This window comes from Nycticebus coucang, chromosome 16 (assembly GCF_027406575.1).
Source record: "Nycticebus coucang isolate mNycCou1 chromosome 16, mNycCou1.pri, whole genome shotgun sequence".
NCBI classification, from domain to species: Eukaryota; Metazoa; Chordata; class Mammalia; order Primates; family Lorisidae; genus Nycticebus; species Nycticebus coucang.
Window position 1 is genome coordinate 10,616,596 of NC_069795.1, and position 27,241 is coordinate 10,643,836.

At 44.9% G+C, this 27,241-nt stretch overlaps 1 protein-coding gene across 3 annotated transcripts in view; it reads left to right on the forward strand.

Moving 5' to 3' along the window:
• Nucleotides 1-27,241, forward strand: part of RUNX1 (RUNX family transcription factor 1) — a 247,159-nt gene that overhangs the window by 157,737 nt on the left and 62,181 nt on the right. For all 3 annotated transcript variants that reach the window (XM_053564974.1, XM_053564976.1, XM_053564975.1), the window contains 2 exons: nt 4,374-4,530; nt 25,398-25,502. In XM_053564974.1, coding sequence (XP_053420949.1) covers nt 4,374-4,530; nt 25,398-25,502 — 262 coding nt within the window. The remainder of the gene's footprint in view (nt 1-4,373; nt 4,531-25,397; nt 25,503-27,241) is intronic.

Sequence of the window (27,241 nt, forward strand, 5' to 3'; positions counted from 1 at the left end):
AAAAGTCAAACAAATTGCTTTTATGAGCCATCAAAGAATTCTTTTTAACAGAAATCATAACAATCATAGTTTCCTTTTAAAAATGACTTTTGACAATTCACTTAAAAAAAAAACAAGTTATTCTTTTAACTGTGTGTTACTCTGTAGGATTCTAAAATCAAGGTGTAGATTTCTTGAAGAAAGTTCAAGTGAGTCTCTTGAAAACATCTGGGAAAATCAGACCACTTGATTAATATCTGTCACCACTCCAGTCCTCATAAGGCCTTTTCCTTAAGAAGACCTGCTTGCTGAGGAAGGGGAGACAAAATTTTCAGTGAGCTAGCAGATGCAAAATTTAGGGATAAAAGCAAGCTAAATTTCAAACCCTGCCTGCCTCCCCGATTGATTCACCATGTCCATAACTCCCTATTTATCCACCCAACCACCCAACCACCTCCCAAGCAATTTCTTCAGAAATTATTACTTTAACATTGGATTTTAAATAAGCCTCAGTCTCTTTAGGAAGTTAATCAGTAAAGAGGTATTGTACTCCATATGATAAAGAGGAGAAAGTGTGCACGGGTAACAGTCAGATAATATTGAAGAAGAGAGCAGGGAAGTGCTTCCATAGAAGTCTTCTAGAATTCTATATGTAAATCTTCTGAACTAAAGGGAGATTGGAAATTATGAATTTCCTTTAAAATAGATTAAAACCATCCTCATTGCTTATCTTGAACCCCAATCCATTCTCTCTTCACACAGGAGTGTGGAACACTTTTATTTTATTGGAGGAAAAATACATATTTTTACAACTGAGAAAATCTTAAATTTGCTCCATCTTCTGTAGTGTTTACATAAGCAACCTAAAGAGCTGTTTGGGTGATTTAGGATATATTTTGTAACAATCTAATATTACAGTTTGTTTAGGCCCTGGTACACCAGATCCAAAGACATAAACATGCCTTCAGCAGGGAGGTTCAGAGGCCTTGGATGCTGATGGCAATATTCGTATTATAAAGAAGAAATAAGTAACATATCTGGCGGCAAGAGCTAGCTAGCTATGCATTAAATGTCATCTCGGCTGAATTGTATGTTCCACTCCAGAGCCTTCTTTGAAACACTGAAAGATTAAGGGATTTGAAGTAAATGAATTGTAACTGTAATCTCTGCCTAATTAGAATTGGTTTAAAAGGCCAGTTTGAACTGTGAACAGACTAGACAAGAATGGTATTGGGAAGTCCATGGAGCATATAAGAAAGTTGATATTTCGCCCAACTTCCTGATACTTTAAAAACAGAAAAGCAAAACAAAATATGAGATGTCTTTGGCCAGCAAGTCCCTTCTTGTCTGTTTGGTCTGTGTTAAAATGTCAATGTTTGTGTTCCCTTACCTATTGTTTATAGCTTTTCATCCCAGTTGCTTCTTTTTTCTGTTTGAAGTTAGATATTTTCACATTCTCTTCACATTGACCATCAGTGACAAAATCTGGATCAAATTAGAAGACATGTTAGTTTTAAATTTAAAAAATAATTTTTAACCCAGTTTAAGTATACTTGTTAGCCATTGGACGATATACATTATTCATGAAATTTCCCTGAATTTAATATTACCCTTTTGTCCCTCCCCTCCCAAAAAAATTCCTCAGAGATCAATAGAAGGGCAAATGGATAGGTGAGTGCCCACGTATCTTTGATTCCTGTTGCATTTAAAACAAACCAAAAAAAAGGGAGCAGTAGGAGTTAGACTCTTTAACTTTTTATTCTTAAATACCAACATCAACAAGCTTTTCTTATTGAGCCACCATGAGCATTTTATTCTCTGTTTGTTTCTTCTTGGTGAAGGTCTTGTGAATTTGCCAAATTACCAATAAAGAGAGGATTGGGAAAGAGGAGAGGACATAGCCGTGGAATTCTGTGAAGGCCACAGCAGAAGGAGGACGGTGGTTTAGAGCGCATGTGGGGAGCTATAGAACAAGATTTATTCGTTGTAACCTTTTTACAGATTCCGTCCCAAAAAGGAGTTATTCAGTTTGAAAACCAGGTAGTGGATCCAGTCCCTTGTATACTCAGTAGATGTCAAGTTAGAATAGAGAAGCCAGGGTCGCCACAGGAAGATGGGGGTGAGGAAGTACAGATATGTTCATGGAGAACATTTCAACACCGTGAGCTGAATTGACAGAGGGAAGTGAAAACAGCGAAAAAATGAGAAAATTTCTAAGAGACTAAAAAGAGCAGAATAAAGCAAGCACATTTTGCAGGAATAGAAGAACTTGGTAGCCACAATCAAACAACTGATCAGGGAGGTTTATATCAATGATGTCTTTGGAAAATGAAAGGAAATTGTCCTGTTATTGCTGTTAATTAAATGACAGCAAACTTGCTTATAATAGGAACTAAATACCTAATTAGAGGGTGCTTGGGGAACAAATAGCAGGGTTTTAAAATCTCCTATATAGAAACATGTCCAGCAATTGGAATGAAAGGATTAAAAAGAGAGATAAAAGGCCCAGACTGACTTGGACAGTGCACCTTAGATAAAATAGAGGAAAACGCTTACCTACTTCCATGAGAACGGATGATCCCAGGGTCTTGGGCTTAGAAAGACTTTCATCTCTCACAGTGAGTTGATTCAGTGTCTCTGTCCTGCTCCAAGAACCCACGCACGGAAGCAGTTGCAATGAATAAAAACAAAAGGTAGTCATCTGGAGAACACAGGGAAAGGGCTATGAGTAAACAGACAAGGAAGATGAGAATTTTAAAAAGCATGACTTTGATATCATCCAAGTGAGTCAGTGGTGGCCTTATTTACATAGAGAAAAAAAAATTTACATTTTGCTATGAAAAATGATGTAGCAATTATTAGGTCAAAATTGGGAGGCACACAACAGAGGAAGGAGAAATCACAGGAAATTAAAAAATGGTTTACATTCATCAATTCAAAAATAACACAAGATTATGTAATTGGAGTGAATACTACTGATTTCACCACTGACTAAGAAGATATCCGAAAAAATGTCAGAAATGATAAAAATAAATACAACTGGGGCACTTTGATTTGAAATTCTATGAATACTTTGAAAAATGGAAACAATGTAAATATAGCTAATAATAAATGTCTATACCAAGAAAATAGTTGCTAGAATGGTCGAATGATGGTCAGGGAGCGGATACTGTTGCAAAAAGCATCAGGCGGTGCCTGTGGCTCAGTCGGTAAGGTGCCGGCCCCATATACCGAGGGTGGTGGGTTCAAACCCAGCCCTAGCTGAACTGTAACCAAAAAATAGCTGGGCATTGTGGCGGGTGCCTGTAGTCCCAGCTACTCGGGAGGCTGAGGCAAGAGAATCACTTAAGCCCAGGAGTTGGAGGTTGCTGTGAGCTGTGTGATGCCATGGCACTCTACCGAGGGCCATAAAGTGAGACACTGTCTCTACAAAAAAAAAAAAAAAAGCATCTTTAGGCCATGCCCTTTAGAGCATTTTACCTTGAAATTACTTTTTTTTTAGTTAACTGAGTATAAAAAATATTTATCCGCCAGTTCTCTTCAATAGCTTGAAAGGAGACCCATACCTATTCAATGACATTAAAGGAATTCCTCATCATGAACAGTTGGGTTTTCAGAAAACCTCAGTCATCTATGAGATTAACAGGTCTTTGGGACTCATAGATATAAAAATGGAACCCAGTTCCAACCCTGAGTTGAGGGGAGTGCATGAAAGTGAGTGCCCCTTTTCTCTGAGGTCTGTTGATTTTGTAATTAGAAATAAAGAAAGGGTACAATTCTGATATTTTTTTCTGTGCATGCTAGAATGTACTGCTAGTGGAATTCAAGATGATAGAAGCAAGGAGTGGTCTTCAAAGATGAACCACAGAGGGGCAGTTTAAGTTATTCAAGAATCGTCAGCAAAGATGGAATTTAATTTTAGTGGAAGTAAGTTTAAACCCTTAAAAATAACGTGTCAGCCCTCTTAGGCCTGTCAGTGGAGGCCTGGGCAAGTAAAAGATGGGTTAGGCTATAAATTTACAAACATAAAACATTCTGTTTCTCAAACATGAGGGATTAAGAAGAGATGACCATATTCATGAGCTAGCATGGCTTGTCAACGCTCTTGCTATTTCTTAGTCCTGTTCCAACTGTACTATGATCTTTTGTGGCTTTATTAGGTGAATTTAGCAAACGTTTCATTATTTGAGAATTTGTATTTTATTACGTATACTAGCATAAAAAGTAAGCCTTCCCATTAATCACTTTTCTGTTGTTTTGTGCAAGTAATGATCGCTATTCTTTGGCAACTTAAAAGGTGTCATTTAATGTGCATTTAATTTTAAAACAATTATGACACAAACACATACAAGTATAACAAACTGACATCTCCATTGTCCCCGCCTGATGTTTAGGTGGTGGCACTAGGGGATGTTCCTGATGGCACTCTGGTCACCGTCATGGCAGGCAATGATGAAAATTACTCTGCCGAGCTGAGAAATGCTACTGCAGCCATGAAGAACCAAGTCGCAAGATTCAATGACCTCAGGTTTGTTGGTCGAAGTGGAAGAGGTGCGTATCTGTCAAAACTGACCCGAAACACGTCTCATGGCAACAAACCTAGATTTCAAAACTTCTAGCAGTGTCCGTGAAGGAATCCCCAGAAATGCATCTTTCTTCCTGTTATTACTGCTATGCCAAACTTTTAAAAAATATTTATTTAAAATTTAATATTAGGGCGGCCCCTGTGGCTCAAAGGAGAAGCGTGCCGGCCCCATATGCCAGAGGTGGTGGGTTCAAACCCAGCCCTGGCCAAAAACTGCAAAAAAAAAAAAAAAATTAATATTAAAATTTAGTGTTTTTAGCAGCATCTAACATTCCATTATTGCTTTGTATTACCAAATGGGTTTAAGTCTACTCTGAAACATACAAAACATGAATTGTGAATCTCAAAAAAAGTCCTCAGATTTTTACAAAAATATAAAACTTGCCATAGTGGAAACCAAGATCATGCAACGGGGATTCTTTCTAGTGATATTCAGAAATATATTTAATATATTTACGCTTTTAACTTATGATCTATGTGCTATTTGTGACAAATGAGAGAGCTTCAAATGATTACTTCTGATAGTTTTTAGGGATCTCTGGTGTATGATGTTGAAAGAAATAGTATTAGTACCATTAATAGCAATGTGACCTTCTTATTTTATTTCTTTTGAATCCCCTATTATAATTGAGGGGGAATGGTTAGGCATGTTTAACATTTTAGGTACTAATAATATTAGAGACTGGATTGTTCAAGGAATTGTTGTTGGATTAGTTTAGCTCTATGTGGAGTTTTCTGTTTCTATGCCTTTAACTTATCATCGAAGCCTTAGCAGAAAGAAGAACACTGGCTCATTGTAATTTCCTCTGGTTTCCAATAATTTTTGAGCATCGCATTTACTTTGTATTGTAAGAACCTAAGTCATATTTTATATAGACAGCAACAAGTACGAAAAGTTTAATTGAAAGACATAGGATTATTTTTGTAAACCTCGTTTTTGTAATATAGCCATGAATAATCTTATAAATAAAAACTATTTTAAGTATAGTAGAAAGACTTATGATAAAATACCCAAATAACAGTGATACCTCTTGTATTGAAATAAATAGAAGGTCCAACCAAAGAACATTTAAACATAAGAAAATAATTACTCTTTATAAAAGCATTTAAAAATATAAGGAAATTTCTGTTCTCAGGGAATTTGATTAGTCAGAGAGGGGAAGGAGGTAAATGTGTGTTGACTTTTGTGGGGGTATTGTTTTTGCTTTCCTAGCTGTCTGGAGCATTTTCATCATAGAATCATACATGGAGAAAATAAAAAATATAACATGATTGAAAATACGTTTTCACAATACCATGTTAATAATAGGGCAATGCAAAGAAAATTATATGCACTTACTGAAAGCATGAGTGACGCTACAAGATATAAAAGCAGAAGTCATTAAATGGGTTCACTTGTTATGTTACAAGTCCCTGCCTTTCTGTAAATGGAATTCTCATTATGATTCAGAGATGTGTGTTTAGAAAACATCTTGAAGGCTGTGGATGAGTAGGATGAGAAGCCAATAAAAAACAAAGGCCCCACAACCCGGTCTGTGCCCTTCCACCTGCTAACACTCCTGGTTCTGGTATTGTGGATTTCTGCTACGAGGAATCTATAGCTGAGTATCATTTGGTTGCTTTTCCTAAGAAAGTATTACCCTCATACTCTGCATTTACGTGAGTCTATGTGCTAGGTTTTGCTTGTAAAAGTTTTGAAAACTATTTAATGGTCTGGCATTTCCCCATGAGAAGTTCAGCAGTGGCTTTCTGGCAACCCACAGTAAATCGGTGATCAGGAAGAATGCGATTTTGAAAGCAGCGTGCTTTCTTTTCTGGTGTTGAGGGTTGGTCTCTCTGCTCTTTCATTGGCCATTTCTGTTTTGAGTGGGTGACTAATAGGTGCTTGTGTTTACTTGGATAACAGTGAACTGTTTCCCCAAGGTGTGGATTGTTTGCACTTGGCTGCCTGATTCGTGCCAGTATGCCCTTGAGTTTGCATAAACCCCAAAAGGTAACAGAACTGCAACCAAGGCTGGGCTGCCTTCTCATATCCTGGAATGAGAAAATTAATTGAAATGCCATAAATGGACAGTATTTGTTATGAACAGGCTCTCCTTCTCACTAGTGATAATATGCAATTGAAAATACGTGGTACAGGAACCCTAATTGAACGCTCAACTCAATTATGGTTACTGGGTATATTGTTAATCTTGAGTGATTTCTTTTTCTTTCTTTTTTTTTTTTGGTCAATACTACAAAACAAAAATGAGCTGTCAAAAGACCCGGTTTGACCCTGTCTCATAGTTTCTTCCCATAGTCATAAACTGCAATTTGATTTTGCTCTTCAAGTGTAAGTGTCAATATCAAACCCTGCCAAATTTCTTTTTTTCGTTTCTTTTTTTTTTTTTTGCAATTTGCTTCCCATTAGGAAGAGAGCAGATGATTTTCACTAATTTTGACAATTAGTCTTAATCTTCTTCACTGAGTCTTATCTTTTAAAAATTTCATTGCATTTTATTAAGTGATCTGAAGACTATCCACTGTTGCATTTTTGTTTTTGAAAATGTGCCTGAAATTATCCCCTTGGCATTGACACACCACCCAGTGGCCCGGAAGTTCCTGGCTTCTGGGTCACCCACACTTTCACTGTCAGCTTTGAATCCTGTCAAAATCCACTAGTCCCATGGATCCTCTTGAAGGGTAAAAAAGGAAATTCTCTCTCTCTCCATTTTTTTTCTTTTTTCTTTTTTAACAGCTCCCAGTCTGTGGGGATCATAAATCTTGTAGAAATTGCCAGAGGTTGAATATGGAAGGGTTTTTCTCTGTGCTACAAAAATGATCTGTCTGGGAGCTGGCTAAGGTCCAGGCTCAGAGCTCCTAACCTCAGGTTCAGCTGCAACTGGGAAAACCTGCCCGTCCGGCTTTTACAAGCCTTTCTGACTACACTGGCCCCTCCGTAGCATGAACCTTCTTTCTTTTCTTCCATTCCCTCTTTTTTCTCCCTGGCAGTTTAAATCTTGTTCAGGGTATATCTCACCCTTGGAATGTTTCTCCCTTTGATTCAGTATCTCCATGTAAATTGACCTTTTCTTTACAATGCAAGAGGAGATAGCAGCTCCCAGGAGATGAGAGAGGTAGGGACCTCATGTTAGGCAAGCTGAGCTGAACTTGAGAGATTATGTGAGCATGCAGGTGGTTCAGAACAATTCACATTCTAACCACATGGTCCAGGACTATCTGTCTCCTCCAGAAAATTGAAGTCTGGAGTCAAAAGAAATCACTTTGGCGAGGTTAGTTTGCTCAGCCGTTTACATGCAGTTGATGGAGGTGCTATGTTTTTAGAGTTGCAAGAGGGTCATGGCCTCAGCTGAGAGACATTTAGGACATTTTATCAATGAAATCTGGGAGTGCTTCATCCCTGGTGGGATTTTTAATCAGTTAGGAAAGAATGGATTGATCAGTAAATACAGGTGTAGTTATTTCATTTTAGAACCAAAGGAGAAATCTAGACTGTATCACCAAACACATCATCAACAGGGCAAGATAATCCACTGCAGATTTCCTCCTAATTTCTCTAAGAATGTAATTTTTAATCTTTTGGGAATATCTTAGCTATTCACTTACACTTGAAGAGCAAAAAATCCTTTAAAAGACTTTTCCCAAGGGAGAAAAAAATGCACATGTGGACTTTCACATAAAATGTCACCTACAATTTCAGTTTCCAGACTGCTGGACGTGTCTGTGGACGTTCCAGAAACCCATAGCCCCAAGGCCAAGAGTCTATGAATTTGGAACTTTGCATTGACCATGGAGGGCCAGCCTAGCCCTGTGCTGCACAGTGTAAATACCTGGACAATAATAAATAAATGAATAAATGAAGTAGACTTTTTCTTGCACCCTGTGCTGTTTTAGTAACACCCATTTTTGTTATAGCCAGGAGCTGGCTTGTATGATTAGAAAAATAGATCCCGTTCAAACTGTTAGTCCAGGCCTTGGGACAGCCATCAGGTGTGCATACATGGAATCGCTTGTAAAGGGGAGTCCAGTCTGTCCAGTCTGGCCCAGTCTGTCACTGAAAGGACAGTCTCCTCTCTAGGGCTCACATCGGCTCCTGGTTGCAGAGTGGCCGTGCACATTCCACGCCCAGCCCTTGTGGGGTCAAGTGTTCCTTCGCCTTTCAGGACGTTCATTTCTTGGTGGAATTTGTGTTTATATTGACCTCCCTGGCAACCTTAATCTTGCCTACTTCCAAAATAGTACCCTTTCCCACTGCTTTTATAAAATGAAATTCCATGCTGTGGATGTCCTTTCAGACATAATATTTCCTCTGTCGCCATCTGGGTTAGTGCATATTTGTGCAATGTTAGTTATTTAAGGCATTTTCATTCTTAAGTTATTTTACATTATTTGGGAAAGAGTATGGGGAGGTTGCCTTTCAGACGAGTGAGAGACTGGTCGAGATGAAGGGATGGTCCATTTAGAAAAGGATAAACTACTGGTATTCCAAATAAAAAGTAATATGTCTTTATGCAGTGGTTACTACTGAGAGATGGCCTAAAGGACTCACAGTATTATTGGAGGATCCAAGTCATTCTCTATTCAATCACAGATTCGTATAATGGGGGAGGAGAAATTTATCCGACAACCCCAGAGTTGTTTCAGAGATAACATTCACTATATAAGCTGGCAATCAGATCTTCTGGAGATAATCCAAGGAAAAGACCTGAGTTCTATTAAAATCGACTCTCCCATTTTTCTTCTTTTTTCTCTGTTATTATTGAGATACACTTTAAATTTATATACTATACATATGTGTGTTCACACACACACATATATATACTGAGATCTGCTTTCAGATTTCATTGTGAGCACATATAGATTAAAAAAAAGACCCCGCTTCTGACATCCCAAAGCCAACCTAGCAGCCACTTCCTTTCAATAGCAAGTCAAAAGCTGGTGTCCATGATCTGATGTAAAATTCATCTCTCTGGATCAGGCTTCTCTTTTACTTTTGACGATAAAAGAGTGGCAGCACTTTTTTCAAGCAAGTCACTCCCTGCTCTGCTCGAAGCCTGGGGTGGCCCAGCCATGGCAAGCAGCAAAGAAAAAAGCTCCCTTGAAACCTACTTGTGCTTACAAAAACCAGTTCCACAATTTATTCCTTCATGGTTTTCTTGCTGATTTTATGAAGTGCCAGGCATTGCAGATGGTGTCAGCGAGCGTTTTTTGGTAATTGAGGTGATTTGTATGAACAATATTTTACAGCTGATGGGCAGAAGCTGTGCGCGTCTCCACCCACCCTCCTCCTCCTCGCCAGTTGGCCGCACTTGGTGGAGGCGGTTCTTTTTGGTCGGGACAGAAGACTATCAATCAGAAAGTGCCTCCAAGAGAAATAATGGTTGAGTGATTTTTAGAGCTTCCTGTTTCAGCAGCAAGCATTATAGACATAAACAGTGATCCAGCCAGCGGCTGCAACTCTGCTCTGGTTCTAATAAATCAGTGTTGTATTTTCTTTTTGTGCTGGTTGGTGAGTGGTGAGAGAAGGGTGGAGAAACTGGTCTGTTTTCTGTGTTTCTGGTTGGTTGGTTTGGGTTTTTTTTTTTTTTTTCTTTTAAGGAAAAATTACTTGTTGCAAAGGAGAGATGGTATACGGGCTGATGACTGTTTTCCTTCTGTTGATGATTATGAAACAAGTTCGGGTCAGGAAGGGATGTTTCTGACTTACCACATACTGCCAAGATGAAGAGGGTATGCGCTTTTGAAGGTGCTGGATTCTTAGCCAGTGGGGTGAGGGGTGTGTGTGTGAGAGAGAGAGAGAATGTCCGTACTTGCCTCAGGAGACTTCTTGGACCCAACTGTCTTTGAAGACTAAGTTCATGCTAATAACATCTTCTCATCTGAAACCCACTTAAAATAATGCACAGGCATTAAAAAGTGAGCAGCGTGGATTTAAGAAGCTGCCTATGAATAGTTCCAAACGGGCCAGTGTTGTTGGCTCCCTGGTAGGGGATGGGGGACAATTGTAACTCTTCAAAGTCTGTGTTTATGAACATGCACTAGTGGACATCAGGCGATGCCCACCCTGCATCTGTGGTTCTGGTGTGAGTCCTGCATTCGACAGAGAATGGAGCTTTCAACAGAGTTCCATCTGCACTGTGCTTATATGAATTTCCCACATGTTGCCCAGCCCCTGTTTGCCTGGATCAGGGTCGTTATGAAGGTTAAGAGATACACTAAAATTGAGAAATGTAAAATCTGCACAGATGGATACAAATAATTCTCTCCCAGCAACACTGATAAGCCGAGCAAGTTGAAACTTGCACAGGTGGGTCAGAAAGAGCTCTGTTGACTGTGTTTCTCAGAAGTGAAATAATGGACCACAACATGGTCTGTCTCAAAACTTTCATAGTGACCCACATATTAGCACCATATCCCGAAGAGGAACTCCATTTGATGTCACTAGACTTTCTCCAGCAAGGGAGTGAGGTATTTGAGGGCCTGTAAATCCTAAAGTAATACCAGTCACCTCCTTTGAGAGGCTCACAGCTATTCTGCTGCTAAATTCAAAATGTGTTTCTTCTCATTTCCTTGGTGAGACAGCATTCATTTAGGAGCCATTTAAACTGTGTTTTTCTTGAAGAAGATGTAAGTAAATTTCCTGTTTATTTTTCAACTTCAATTAATCCCTGCTTTTACCTTGAGATTTAAGGCCATCATTAAGGATGTATGAGCGGTGCAAACTGTGAAACTAACCCACCTCCCCATTGCCTGACCCAAGGAAGACTGTTCAGTTAAGGGGAAGGCCAAGGACGGCTGGCCAGCACCCTCAGGGGTGGTATGTGGCGTTATTTGAGTCACCTTATGCAAACAAAGGTAACTTCTCAAGTATATGGATGGTTTAAGCACAGTTGGTCATCTGTGCACTTATCAGATCTAGGCCTCTAAGGCAAGGAGGGCAGGTCTGTTTGGAAATGGAAACGCTCCAATTTGCTCAAGGCATCCATTTGGGGTCTTTGTAGATTATTTTTTTCCTTCTTTCTATTTGAACGATATGGGGTATAGTCAGTATCGATCGACTGTTTAGCATCTATAATACTGAGGAGCTAAATTTACATAGGAAGACTTCATCTGCCTCTTTAAGTGGTGTGTCTCCTGGACCTACAGCAGATGTCCTGCCTTCATGATTCTGTCTGAAACCACCGGGCGCTTCGTGGTCCATATTTTATCTGACTGTCGGCTTATCAATTTTGATGATGCTCTCTCTTAGTGGTTCCCAACTCAGGGTGATTTTGTTCCCCATGGGACCTCTGGCGGTATCTGCAGACATTTTCGGTTATCGCATGTGGGGCTCAGGCATGCTAGTGGCATCTAGTGGGGAAAGATCAGGGAGCTGCTGAACATCTGCTACGTGCTGGGCAGCTCCCAACGTCAGATCCAACGTCAGTCCTGCTAACGCTGAGGAGCCCTGATGTGGGCCCACATGCAAATCCTAATTACCCCTCTTTCCTGATGCTTTCTGCCTCCCTACAAAGTTTATGAAAAACCTACTTTAAAAAATTCACACAGAATAAAAAATAAAATGAGACAGCATCACTGAATATTAAACTTTTTTTTTTTGAGACTGAGTCCCACTCTGTCACCCAGGCTAGAGTACTATGACATGAGCCTAGCTCACAGCAACCTCAGACTCCTGAGCTCAAGCAATCCTCCCATCTTAGCCTCCTGGAGTGCTAGAATTACAGGCATGAGCCACTGTGTTTTTTAAATGGCCTAAATGTTTTTTAAAATGAAAATATACCAGCGTTCTGTATGCATGGAATTGGAACGTCTCTGCACATCTGCTAGCCCTCCTGGGAGCCGGGGTCAGGGCCGTGTTAGAGCCCAGGAGATGCTGCAGATGAGGGTGTCACTGGAGCAGGGGCAGCTCCCCACTGAGTCTCCCTGTCATGATGTCACACAGGCTCAGGTCCATGGAACCCCAGAAACGATAACAACTCTGCTGGCTGCTTGTTGCTCTTTCCGGAACACTTCAGCAGAGGGGCCGCAGGTCCACTGATCCAGGAATAGAACTAATGTCTAGTTCAAGTGGACAGTCATCACTTGACTTAAGTAAGGAATAAAGGCAAGGTCCTGGTGCGTGGTGCTGACAGATACTTCCAGACACCAGAAAGGGCTAGTCTGCATACCTGAAATAAAAATGGAGGCAGCATGTGGAGGGGAGAAGGGCCCAAGGCCCAACTTGCTGGGCCATCTCTGAGGACAGCCCTGGTTTGCTGCCCACAGGCTGGCCTTGCAGGTGCCACTGGCAGATGGATGGCTGGGTTCCTCCGGAGTTTCCTCCCACATGTCCCAACATGCTAGTTTTGCCGTCGCCCATTTTCCATACTAGGACTCAAAGAAAGAGGATTTGAAAACAAAAGTCAGAACAAAGATCCCTCTAGGTGCTGCCTCTGCATTGAGGTCCTGCCTGCTGCAAGTTGAAGTTCGCGAGTAAGTCTGGCTCTGACTGCCTCATATGCTCTTCCCTTTGCTCCCTTGCTTTCACGCCCCGTGGAGACCCTCCTAATGTTCCTGCCCTGCATTTACATCTGCTTCCTTTAAGCTCCCCACAGTAGAGCGGCAGCTTCGAGATTCAACACAGAGTTCAGTTGTGTGGCAAATGATCTGTGAGTAGGAAGAGTTAACTGTGCAAGAGAGTTCATGGATGGCACCAGAGCTGGGACGACACAGAGCCCGTGCGTGGCTGGTGGCGTGCACTGGGGAAAAGCTCAGTGCAGCTGTGGCGTGCAAGATGGCTACACTGCAGTGGGACCTAAGAACCCCTGGGAAAGAAATTCAGATGTGCTCAGAAACCCCCAGGAGGTAGACTACCAAGAATTCGCAAAAAAACAAAACTCTTCTAGCCCTTAGCTAGAAGACTCCACATTGTATCATCAGTGGCTGATAGTGCCTGACACGTGGTGGGCATTCAGTGTCTGCGGATGAATATTCCGCCTGGACTGTTCCCACTCGGCTAGGCAGGAGAGCCTGATGGTCAGTACGTGGACCTCACTGGATCCTCCTCTGAAAGTGCCTCACCCTGGACACTGTTGACATTTAGGGCCAGCTGTTCTTTGCTGCAGGAGTGTTCTGTACGTTACTGAATGTTTAACAGCACCCCTGGCCTCTGCCCAGTGGCCAGCAGCATCCACCCTCCCAGCAGTGACAACCAGAAATGTCTGCAGACATTGCCAGATTCCCCAGGGGGGCCAGTTGCTCCTGGTTGAAAACCACTGGCTCAAAGCCACGTATCTTTGAACAAGTTACTTGAATTGTCTGAGCCTAGTTCTGCCTTTGTCCATGGAAAGAGGGAGTGCAGTGAGGATTGATTACCTGAAATGAGACAGAGGTTAGAGGTCTTTGCTTTTCGTGGTAAGATCTGTCGCAGTGACACTGGCTCTGAGGGTGGACAGTGGGAACTCCGTGCACACATCCCAAGCAATAGCAACGGTGACTCCCAGCCCCTGCCCCATTGTAGACGGATGAGTTCTCCGGGAGGGAACACGGCCTTTGTCCTTATTTCTCAGTCCCGTAGAGTTCTGAGGTCACGAAAGGGTTATATGTAGCAGGCCCTGAGATTTCAGATTAGCAATGGAAGAAACGAAATTAAATATGGACTGTAATTTGAAGCACTGTTTTTCATGGGAAAAGAAGTTCTAACTTAGCCTTTCCAGTGCTTTTGTCCAAACATTACTGGCATGCAAATATTTATGATTCATACATGCCCCTTTTAATTCCCAATCGTATTTTAACAATAAACACTGCATTTTAACAATGAAACAGAATAATCCCTTTGTCCTGTCCCTGGGCTACGCAGCCTGGCAGCATCACATTCTTCTCAAGCCCTAATTGCTGCCTCCACCCAGGTTGAAGGGAGTTTGCAGTAGTGCCATGGCAGCCTGCCTTGGACCGCACTTGAGGACAACCTGGCTCTTCCACTGGAAGCCATTCTTAAGGTTGCAGCTCAGCATTTTCCTAAACTGCAAGTGGACAACCACGAGAATTGGTTCATCTGGGTGTTACTTGGGAAGGTGCCTCACTACAACATTACCTGGCGTTCTGGATCAATCCCGAGGCTCTAGATTACACTAAAGCCATTGTGTCCTATTTAATATTCCTCTGGTTCATAATAACAACATAGAAACACACACATCTATTTGTGATGATTCTGCCAATCTCTGGAAGGTCACGTGCGATGTAATATGAAAGTGGGCACAGTTATAGGACTCACTTAGATGTACTGGCCTCAGTCTCCCCATCTGTACAGTGGGTGTAAAAACACCTTTCATCTCTACCTCACAGTGCTGTTAGGATGATCAATGCAAGACAATGTGTCTGGAACAAGACTTAGGAAGAAGAGGTCTGGCTCACTCTACAGCGAAGGAGGCCGCCTGCATCTCACTGAGTCAGAAAGTTAGGAATGATGCTATTTTCCACTACCCACTCCTCCATGGCAAGGAGTTTATATTCCTTTGTCCTACTAAGGACCTATTAAAATGACAGTGCCTGAGCTACAGAAGGAATTTCATAAATATCCATAAACAAACACAGAGGTAATAATAATATACTGGAATTACTAACATTTGATGGGCACTCCCCCATGTGACCTAAGTATGTCTGTTCTATTTTATCATAACCATTGCTCTACCCCATCCCTCTCAAGGTGGCATTGCATTCATTCCTTCATTCATTCTTCAGGTGAACATTAGGCACCTACTGTGTGCCAAGCACTAGGCTAGCATCAGAGATACAAAGGTCAGCCAAAGAGAATCATGCCCTTTGGGGGCTGGCAAGAGGGAGAACAAGTAGACAGACCATCAGTCTTCTGAGTGGACAGTGAGACAGGTGTGGCAGGAGACAGGGTGCAGGGTGCACAACCCGGTGGAGGTTCAGAGGGTCTCCCTGGCCAGTTGTCCTCTAAGTTGAGACATGAGGTGGCCAAGAAGGTTGCCCAGGTGGAGGCATCCAGAAGAGTGTCCAGGCAGAGGAAACAAGGTGGGGAGGCACACCTTGCCTGTTGAGGAGCTGAGCGAGACTCCGGTGGCCTGGTGGGGGAGGCCTTGGGGAAGGTGGAGTGGAGATTGCCCTGAAATCCATGCTAGGAATTGAGTCTGATCCCGATGAAATGGAGAACCACACCAGGTTTAAGCAGGGATAGTTAACACCAGATAATTGTAGAAAGATACCAGGACTGCAGTTGGAAGAATGGAAAGGACATTTGAAGGGTGCCTGGGGAGCTTATAGAGTGCTGCAGAGACTGAAAATGTGTGTGTTCCCTTCAGGCATCCTCAGACATGTGATGTGCAAACACCCATTTGGTGAATGGCGCTGCACCACCCACCTTCCCTTCCTGCTATCATTATCAGACAGTCACAAGGCTGGAGAGCCTGAACTGAGGACCCCAAGGCTGCCTTCCTTGCAGAATGTCCAGACCCCAGGCCTCCCAACCCAGCCCCATGGGTATTGACAGGGGTCCTCAAACTACGGCCTGTGGGCCACACGAGGCATTGTGATTGTATTTGTTCCCGTTTTGTTTTTTTACTTCAAAGTAAGATATGTGCAGTGGTCATAGGAATTTGTTCATAATTTTTTTTTAAACTATAGTCTGGCCCTCCAATTGTCTGAGGGACAGTGAACTGGCCCCCTGCTTAAAAAGTTTGAGGACCCCTGGGTGTTGGGCTGTGTGTTTAAGGTGCATGTGCTGGGGTCATAAGCAAGGTCACAGGCAGGCCAGCCCCAGGAGGTCACTATGGTTACCTGTCCTGTGTGGCCCCAGCCTGAGGACGCAATGTAAAGCATGGGTGGAGATGGAGGAGTTGGGGGTGCCAGCCCAAGGGCTCTCCTGGAAGAAGAACAGGTTGGCAGGTGTGGTCTTGGCCTGGAGAAGGCTGAGAATTTAGGGCCTTGGGGTGCTGGGTCTAAAGCTTGGTCCCCTTCTTGAGATGTTAGTAAATTGTGATACCAATAAAAAAGGAGAATTAGAAAGGGAAGATGAAATCTGGGGAAAGGAAATGCAAAGTTGTGCGAGCGCATGCTGGCCCTTTGTGGGTTCAGTGGTGTTGCCGGTGAAGAAAGAGGCCTGCCCATCCCTTCCTTTTGTGAGAGGCCGCGGAGCTCCTCTCCTCCCTGCAGTTGAGCAGCACCAGCCCAGCACCCCGAGCTGCAGAAACAGGAAGCCAGGCCTCCCCAGCGGAATCAGCTGCCAGAAAGGACCGGCTATCAAACTGAAAGTTTATGGAATGATTCATTGATCCATTTATCAAACTTCTTTTTATTGCCTCGGAACAGAAGACAGAAAGACGAATAAAGGGTTATTCCTGTCCTCAAATAACTTATTTTCTTAAATATCCCGGAGAAAATACTTTGCACGTCTTCAGTTTTCTCCAAGGAAAACAACTATTTTTCAAACAACTCACCTTTCCAAACAAATGCTGTTTCTATGGAAAACGCAATGGAGAAGCCTGAATCCTATGTACTCAATTTTGATATGAGGACAATTAAGGTCATGGGTGGGGGGGAAGGAAAATTAGAGAGGGACGGAGGGACGGGGGTGGGGCCTTGGTGTGAGCCACCAGCCCCAGCCAGCCTCAGACTTTTGAAGGTACTCTTATGGACAGCCAGGAATTTTGGTCTGCATTTTACCTGTATGGATGCTAGTGTGATTAGATAAAGATATGTATAAACACAGGACACTTTGCACAGAAGTGTATAAACAGTGTACCAACTGACGTCTTAGTTCAGTTCAATTTACAGATCCAGGAAATGACGTGCAAGTTGAAGGATTTGTACCCTGTTCAGAAATCCCCAAATAAATTAGTTATACAACTCCACTGTCAAAAATAGTGGCAAATATTTGGATAAGGAAACTGAAGAGAAGAAAAAGCATGAATTTTGGCCCGTAGGTTGTTCCAGTGGAAAAGTGAGAAATACAAATTAAAAATATTTTGTGACAAATGCTCCATATGCAGATTCCTCCTAGAATCTGAGAGGGCGTTGATTTTAGGACTTAATTATTCAAGATCAAAATTAGACCCAGCGCAGTCTGTGGTTGGTCAAAGGAGAAATCTTTCTGCAACCCTTCAACATTTTTTGGGATTTCCTGAATTTGCAAAGAGGAGAGCCTGAGCCTTCATTGTCTCTTTCGGTTTTCAAAAGCTGCTCTTCTTTCTTTTATTTTTGTTCCTTTCTCACTCTCTTGGGTTTTTCAGGACTGTGAACACAACTGGCTTTCCTGCAAGCCAGTGAGAAATCTTGTGATTGCATTTCCTAAGGAGTATGACCCCCAGGGCAGAGGGATCATTTTCACTGCAGCCTTCCCTTGCGTGACAAAGGGCAAGTTTCACATCCCCTGAAACTGCCCCCAAAAGGAGAAGATGACCCAGAGATCCAAACCTACACTTGGAGAGTGGCAGAGGAGGCAGGCAGGTGGACTGACTACCAGGGACAAGGCCTAGAGAGGCATAATCCCAGCAGGACTGACCGGGTCGCCCCTCAGACGCTGGCTGGCCTCAGGTGGACACTGCTGTGGATGTGGCTGCGCCAGTGTTTTAAGTATGTTCCTCCACACTTGAGCCAGAAAGGATCTTGGGCAGCTCTGTGTCCCCCTTCCCACCCTCGGTCCTGCGGGGGAGCTGTGTGTGCATGTGTAGCAGTCCTGAGGTTTAGCCACTGCACGATGTAGTGAGGAAGTGGGGTGTCTGCCGGGCCATGCGGAACTGCACTGTCCACCCATGGTGGCTTTATTTGACCACAGCCGGCTGTCAAAGTTCACCAGCCCAGGGCTGTAAACATCAAGACTGATGAAGGCTAGACCGGGGCCTCCTAGCTGCCTCACCTTGGAGAATGAATCCAGGGAGCCGGTGTCCAGGAAGATTCACCCTGTGAACTTCGTCCCAACTTTGCCCTGGCATTTGAGGGAACAAACTGGCATTGAGGGAGGCAGCACATGTTTCAGTGAGGAGCGTCGGGCCTGGCTGTTTACACCCTGTGTAATCCAGTCACAGTTGTGCCTTGCAAAGGTCGCCAGCTGACGGGGCAGGAGCAAGCTCGAAGTTTGAGTTGGAAGGCCTGGTAGCAGCTCCATCAGAGCTGAACACTAACACACACACGCACACACCTCCCCTCATAAGACGTCGCGGCACGTCCTCAGCCCCTCTGCAGAGGGTCTCTCACATCCTCAGTCTTGGTGGAATCTTGTCTGTCACGTCTTTGATGATCTTTTTTTTTTTTAATTAAATCATAGCTGTGTACATTGATATGATCATGGGGCATCATTCACTAGCTTCACAGACCGTTTGACACACTTTCATCACACCGGTTAACATAGCCTTCCCGGCATTCTCTCAGTTACTGTGCCAAGACACTTACATTCCACATTTACCAAGTTTCACATGTACCCTTGTAAGATGCACCGCAGGTGTAATCCCACCGATCACCCTCCCTCTGCCCACCTCCCCCCTCCCTCCCCTCCCTCTCCCCCTTACCCCTATTCTTAGGTTGTAACTGGGTTATAGCTTTCATGTGTCTTTGTTGATAATTTAACTCACATTTATGAAAACTTCCTCTGTGCCCTGTTTTTATGAGGTCAGACAATTAAGTTCACAAACTCATCCTAGAAAAGGTGCTACATACCTCATTGCTGACTATCACTACAGTTACAGTCACCTTCAAAGTACTCCCCTTGGGAAGCTATGGACCAATGCCAGAGCCTAGTCCACCCTCTAAGCTCTTTTTCTAGGATGAGCTTGTGAACTTACTTGTCAGACCCCATATGACACCTCTGATGGCCATTCCAGAGAAAGAATTCCAAAAGTGCTTTGAAGGGGGGACTAGACACTGGCATTGGAGCAGAGCTTCCTAAGAGGAGTGCCTCAAGGGTGACCATAGTGATATTCAGCAGTAAGGAATGTAGCACTTCTTCTAGGATGAGTTTGTGAACTTAATTGTTTGACTCAGATATCTATTATTTCATTTAACCTGCATTACAATACTATGAGATGGAATGGCTTTTATTAATGCCATTTAAAAAATGGCCAAGCTGGGCGGTGCCTGTGGCTCAGTGAGTAGCCTCATATACCGAGGGTGGCAGGTGCCTGTGGTCCCAGCTACTCGGGAGGCTGAAGCAAGAGAATCACCTAAGCCCAGGTGTTGGAGGTTGCTGTGAGCAAGGTGATACCACAGCACTCTACTGAGGGTGATAAAGTGAGACTCTGTCTCCACAAAGAAAAAGGCAAAGCTGAGACCCCAAGTTAAGTAACTTGCCCAAGGTCACACAGCCAGCAATGGCAGAGCTGGGTTCTGAACATCTGTGGGTCAGTGTGAGAGCCCACACTGTTAACCAATCATCTCGTGCAGCTCCACCTTCGTGGGATTTTAAGATGAAGTTCTTCTCCCTTGTTGCTTCCAAGCATATGTCTAGACAGTCCTCTCCCCTGTTTTTTCTTTCCCTTTTCCTCAGCCCTAGTGTTTGTACTTCTCAGTGGTGGCCCTCCTAGGTCCCAGCCAGTGGCCAGACTACTGCTGTGGGGGTCAGGTTCCCATGAGCAGGAGAAGAGGAGTCTCAGAGCTTCTTCCTTTCCTCGGCCCCTTCCCATGCAGGGCACCTGTGACCCCCGTCGTGTGCCCTTCTGGAGCTTAGAGCTGCAGGTTTCAGTAGCACACACAGGGACAGTACTGGGGTCATTTCTATACCAGCCAAAGCCTCTGCTGGCCCATGAGGCCAAGGCCAGTAGGTGCTTCGGGAGCCCCTGGGCCTCCCTCCTGCAACAAACAGGAATGTTCCTTCTCTCTGCAGCAGCCCGGTTCTTCCTCCCCTGCATTTTGTACCAAAGAGCCCATTTGGGGGCTGTCGCTGCTTAGCCAGTCTGCCCTCCTCACCACTCTGGCCACAGCTTGCTGAGGAAAGCACTTGAGAGTCTTTCATTCTCCACACCCACGTACTTAAAATACCAAGCCCATAGGTCATTTAATGAGGGAATTTGGCTAATAACATGTGTGCCCTGGGGCCCAGATCCCACTTGTGCAGGTGCTGGCCAGGAAGGGCTGTGTCCCAGCAGGGCTGGGCCCCGGCCCCTCGGGTGTGCCTGCCAGCCAACCACAGCCCACTGTGGAGGAGGGGGCCAGGTCTGGTAGAAGAAGACAAAGGCGGGAGAAAGTGGAGTTTTCACATGGTAGAAAATGTCCCATACACTGTGAAAAAGAAGTCATCACTCTACCTGTAATATATAATGAGCAAATGTGGATCTACCACCACTGCAAATGAGAGCCGGCTATGAGAGAGGCCACCGGCATCTCCTCTTTGGTGAGCTGCATGACGTGGCCAGCCACCCCACCTGGAAGTGTTTGCTGGGTAGAAACATCTGTGATTGCACATCAGATGATGGCACAAAATAATAAGAATTATGATTATCAGCAGTGATTTCACGAATATTCACTTTGATCGGATTTCATTCCTGATTAAGTAGGCTAGTCTGTGGTTAACCAGGAGGAGGTCATAAGCGCTTGACTACCCGAAGCCCACATTGAGCTCAGTAAGAAAATGCTTCACAGTTATCAAGTACAGCTTGTGTGCCGGGACCCAACAGAGTCGCTGGGACAGTTGTCACTCTGGGGGGCAGTGGTAGAGCATGAATAAAGTACCACGAGTTCAGATGCCTGGTTCTGGTGCCACTGGGTTTGTAGGTAGAGATTTATGACCTCGATGACGATAATATGAAGAATGGTGAGCGCGAACCTTGGGGATCCATGTGCTGTTATATGTATGAGCTGTGTGAGTGTGGAAAAAGTGCTTAACCTCTCTGAGCCTCTGCTACCAAAGACAATCAACTCTATCTTGCTTATTTTGTAAGATTGTTGTAAGATCCAAATGAAATGGTATATAGGAAAGCGTTTTAAAAGTCCTAAGTTCTATGCAGACCCCATGCCGGTATTAAGAATGCAGCTGTTATTGTCATCATTCAGGAAGTACTAGGTGGGACGTTGGGGCAGAGCCCCCACCGAGCAGGACTGTTTCAGAGAGTGGAACACACGGTGCCGGTGGAGCCGTTATCACTTGTTGTGCCAGGACTGGAACTCTGACGCCATTTGGTTGTACTGGGCTGAGCCATGTTCCCTGAAAGTTCACATCCTCCTAAAACCAAAGAATATGACCTTATTTAGAGATAGTCTTTAAAAAGGTACTCAAGGTACGACAAGGTCATTCTGCATATGGGAGGCCTAAGTCCAGTGGCTGATGTCCTTATAAGGACAGGGAGCAGTGGAGACAGGGGGCGCACAGCAGGATGCCAGCCAGGCAGTGATGGAGGCAGATATTGGGGGGCTGCAGCTGCAGGCCAGGGAAGGCCAAGGGGTGCTGGGGCCCACCAGAAGCCCAGAGAGGTGAGCAAAGAGAGTGGCCCTACTCCAGGCACTTTGTTTTCAACTTCTGGCCTCCAGAACTGTGAAAGACTGAATGTCTTTTGTTTTAAAGCCACCTGGTTTCTGGTAATTTGTTACAGCCACCCTGGGAAACTACTACAGCTCTGAGATGCTGTAGTTGCAGGCAACGGAGGAAGCACACACAGGCCCACACACCTACATGGGGACTCACACCGACTTGGGGACTCACACCTACACAGGGACTCACACCTACAGGGACTCAAACCTACAGGGACTCACACCCACACGGGGAGACACACCTACAGGGACACATACCTACTCGGGATTCACACCTACATGAGACAAACACCTACAGGGACACACACCCACATGGGGACACACACCTGTACGGGGATTCACACCTACAGAGACCCACACCTACCCAGGAACCCACACCTATGAGGGACCACACCCGCACGGGGACCAACACCCACATGGGGACCCACACCTACTCAGGCCCACACACATACACTGGGACACAGACCTACACGGGGACACACACCCATGTGGGACACTCGCCTAAGCAGGCACACGCCCACACAGGCACATACACCTACACGGTCCACATACTTGCACTTAGTGATGTCCACATTCTCAGAAGGTAAAAATCAGGGGGAGGAAGTGACATTATGCACATCCCACAAGCTCTCTTAGTTTGCAGACAATAAACTGAGATCTGGCAAAGCAAAATCATTTGTACGAGATCCCCAAACTTCTAACTCTGTCTTTCTCTCAGACACACACACCTCCCGCCGCCCCCAGACCTTCTCAGTTCTGGAGCAGGGACATTCTACATTGCTGGTGTCTTCATTTTAATTCCCACTCTAGCCTGAAGCCCCCCTCTTGCTCACCCTATCCCCACCTTTCTGTGAGGGGTGGTTGGGGGTACAGAACAGGATCCCTGTCCTTGGAGAACACAGGGTGCAGCCACAAACCCTGTTCAATCTGACCTCCTCATCACTCAAAGGCCAAGAATGATTAGGAGGCAGCCCTGACAGCCACAAAGCACCCTGTCTACATCCAGGAAGGCTGCCTGAAAACTGGTGCCTGCCCAGGACCCTGAAGGCAGGAGAGGGGGCCAGGTGGCTGGAGGAAGAAAGACCCCAGAGTCACAGTGCTCTGGCTTGTAGGGGGAACTCAGAGAACAAGGTCAGGAATCAGGTGAGGTGGGGGGGAAGGGAGGGAGTGGGGTGTGACTCCAGGTACCGGTAATAACCCTCAGGGGTCTTGACAGAGAGGGGACAGCCTGACTGACAGCGAGGCTTCTAGGATTGTGGTTTGCCAGCAGGGGACAGGGGGAGGCTGCTGCTCCAGGGCAGTGGCACCACTGATCTTTGATATGTTCTTGGAAAGCCAGAGACTGAGCAGGGACATGGGTGGTTGCCTGGGACACCTTCCCCCTCATCACATGCCCTTCTCGCTGGACCTGGCCAGGGCCTCTTCTGCCCCTGGATATCACCTGATATAATAACATCTGCAGTCTGTCTTAGATGGATAAGTCCCCGAGTCTCAGCAAGATGCATCTCTGGGTTCCAGGGAGAAGGCTGACTGATGGGAAAGATGGATCTGGGCATGGGGCCACCTGGTGCCCTGGTGCCCTGGTACTCTGCTCTGTGGAACACCTCTCCCCAGAAAGCACCCTCGCCCCCTGCCCTGGGTCTGCCAAGACTCTGGTTCTAAAGCTACACAGAGCAGAGCAGGTGCCATCTGTCCTTACCCACTATTGCTCTTTTTATCATTGACTCTAACATGGGCAGACTACAAAGCCCTGGGAAAGGGCTGGTGGAGGCTTTTCATGGTCAGGGGTTGTGCCTTGTGGTGGCCAAAGGTTGTATTTTCATCGAGCACTTTTCCAAGGTCTGCCTTTATGTGAAAACTGTGGCCGTTGAAAATATTCTACTCGGGCGGCACCTGTGGCTCAGTGAGGAGGGCGCCGGCCCCATATGCCGAGGGTGGTGGGTTCAAACCCAGCCCCGGCCAAACTGCAACAAAAAATAGCCGGGTGTTGTGGCGGGCGCCTGTAGTCCCAGCTGCTCGGGAGGCTGAGGCAAGAGAATCGCGTAAGCCCAAGAGTCAGAGGTTGCTGTGAGCCGTGTGACGCCACGGCACTCTACCAAGGGCAGTACAGTGAGACTCTGTCTCTACAAAAAAAAAAAAAAAAAGGAAAATATTCTACTCTTTCTAACTTAGGGGAGGAAGATAATTTGAGTTTTCAAATTGTAAATGGTTTCTGAAGCAGATAGAGGAGTGGATGGGCATGCTTCATTTGCCTGTATTTTTGGCTTTGCTTCATGCTGCGTGGTTCAGAGGAGGAGCCATGCTAATTGAAGAATGACTGTGTTACTTAGCCAGACGTTAGGGTCCTGCTGTAGAGCCATGGGAAACAGAAAAGAGAGAGACAATGAAGCAGGCAGGATGTGCTCCACACACACACTGCACACGCCCCCTCTTGAATACCATGTGTTACATAGTATTTTGATGATTTTAACTAATTTAGTCTTCCCTGAAACTCTGTAAGACAGAAATGAAATGTTCATGTTCCCATCTTCCAGGTAAGCACAGAGAGGTCCATTGACTTGCCAAAGGTCGGCTCACCAGAATTCAAACGCAGAGTCCGTCCTGTGAACCTCTTGGCCAAGGAGAAATGTTTTCAAATTATTAAAGTTATGCAATGAAGATGCTCTTACCTTTTGTAAGATATGTAAAATGTTTACATGGAACTTATGTAAAAACTAATATTTTTATTAATATACTTACTGAATCTCCGTTTGTCGCTTACATATCCTGAAGTCCACTTATTGACCATACATTTTGATCTGGCCAATCCCATGAGTGCCTCTAATAACACCTGGCATTTTCAAGTAATATTTAAAATCATTTGGAATTAGTATTTTAAAAATACGGAGAGAATAATTCTAAGTTAACCTAGCCTCAAACTTAGAAATTCTATCTTTCCTAATCCTCAGAGGTACTAAGTTAGAGGGGAAAGATGGATATAGTTTCTTTTATTCCTCTTTGCTCTGAATTATAAAAATCTGGGGAGGATGATGGGGCCTGTGGGGCTGAAAGCAGAAAGTTGCCAATCTGACTCAATGGTTCCTTGGAGTCCTGACATGACAGAAAATAAATGCTCTTCTTTCCAGATCCCATGTTGTTTGCAAATGATTAAATTAAATCCATATAACCACGTGAAGTGTTACACCTAGGCAAGTAGCCTCAGTGTGCACAATTTAGGGAAAGCCAAACTCAAGGAGTACTGGGAAAACCATTGAGTGGTGCTGCAATGCGGCTATCATTCCGGTGTGGGGCTGGGCTTCGTGAATGATGGTCACTTGCCCAGCAGACATGCTCAGGCCTCTCGCTTCAGTCTTTTGTTTTCTCTTTTGTGTGTTGACAGGGAAAAGCTTCACTCTGACCATCACCGTCTTCACAAACCCACCCCAAGTTGCCACCTACCACAGAGCCATCAAAATTACAGTGGATGGACCCCGAGAACCTCGAAGTAAGTGTGGGCCCCTTGGGGCTGGGACACTCAGGGACACTGTCTCAGAATCCTGGAGCTAAGCCTGTCTCTTGCAGGGGAATGTCAGGGCAAAATAAGATTGCATTGTCCACACACTCACTCCTCCAAGGTTGTGGATGAGCAGCGGCACTTTTTGAAGCATCCTCTTCGAGGGCAAAAGGAAAAGGCTGACTTAAGTGCAGGGTAGAACCATTTCAGGGCTGCGTGAGGCTAAGGACCAGTCCCTCAAACACACAGTAAAATTCAACAGGATCAGGAAAATATGGTAAATGGGAGATTAGCCAAAAACCAGGGCAGCCAACAAAGTTCCCAGGGTCAGAGTAGACCATAAAGGTCTGATTGCCATCCTTGCTGGCCTTTGATTACTTTATTAAGGCTGCAGATGAAATCTATGAAAATGAACCTTTCTTTCTGTGGTGCAGATCAAAATCTTATGACAGGACCAAGATAGAGAATGGGCAGAAGGGTGCCTGGGGGAAACTGGCAAATACAGAAAGAGGGTACCAAAAAATAGCTCCGGTGAGGAAAGCTTTTAAAAAAGGAATGGGGTTGTTTAGTCTGCAGGAAAGATGTCTTCACAGTGACTTAATGACTATCTTTGAATAAACACAAGAGTGATACTCTTTCCAGAGCCACACCCTTCCCCGGGATCTGAGGCTGGGCTGCAGTTCCAGGGCTGGGGAGCCGACTGGAGCCCCCGCCCAGCACCCGAATGCCTCCAGACTGTACCAGGTCCCTGGTGGGAAATTAATTTTCTCTCTTCTTGGAGTAAGGGGTATTGAAAAACAGGGTTTCCTACTGTCCCCAGAAGCTGAGATGCAGGAAGGTCAGGTCATAAAATGGAATGGTTAAGAGTTTGGGTTGTAGGTACAGCAGGTGGAGTCCTTAAGGCTTTCCTGAGTTACGGAGCCTCTCTGAACCTCTGTTTAGCTCTCCTGCAAACTGGGGATAATGATGAGAGCTTCTTTGTAAGATCAGATGAAATGATGCTGTATGTCTGGTTTGGAGAACGAGGTCAGGAAATGTTAGTGATCCTGGATGGGGCGTCCGTGTTGGCATCTCTGGCTGCTGCTCCAGATGACCTTCTTGGTGTGGTGGTCCCTGTGGAGGCTCTAAGGTACCTCTTTACTGACTGTCCTGTGATCACCGCAGCTTGTAGCAGATTCCTGCGGTCCTGGCCACTACCTCGTAGCGTCTTGATCACCTGCTAGAACCATTCCCTGCGCTGGCTACACTTTCCCAATGCCCCAGAGTGGGTGGAGCTTCACAGAGAGCCACTATGCCCACCAAGGGCAGCCCCCCCGGACTTGCTGTTCCACATCTGGGTCCCCTTGCTTCTCCAGAGGTCCCTCTCAGCTTTTTCTTTTTAAGCCCAGCAAGGCTTTTCTGGCCATGCCCAGGCTTGGAAAACTCTGGACCTTGGTACCCTCCCCCACTTTCCTCTTTATACATGAGAATCAGGCCATAGGCACAGGGCCCCTCCATGAGTGCCCACCATGAGCACTTTCTAGGCTTCCTGAATCAGAATGGCAAAGTAAAGACTAACAGTGACCTGGCATTAAACAGAACGTAAACTCTGATGTGCCTTAGCTTTCCACAGAGGACCAAAGAGGAAGCAGGCTTCAATTATAGCAAGGTGCGGGGTTCCAGGAAGGCAGTTTTTAGTTGCAAGGAAGTCGACTTTGAGGGTAACTAAACTTAGAAAAGGCTCATTCAGG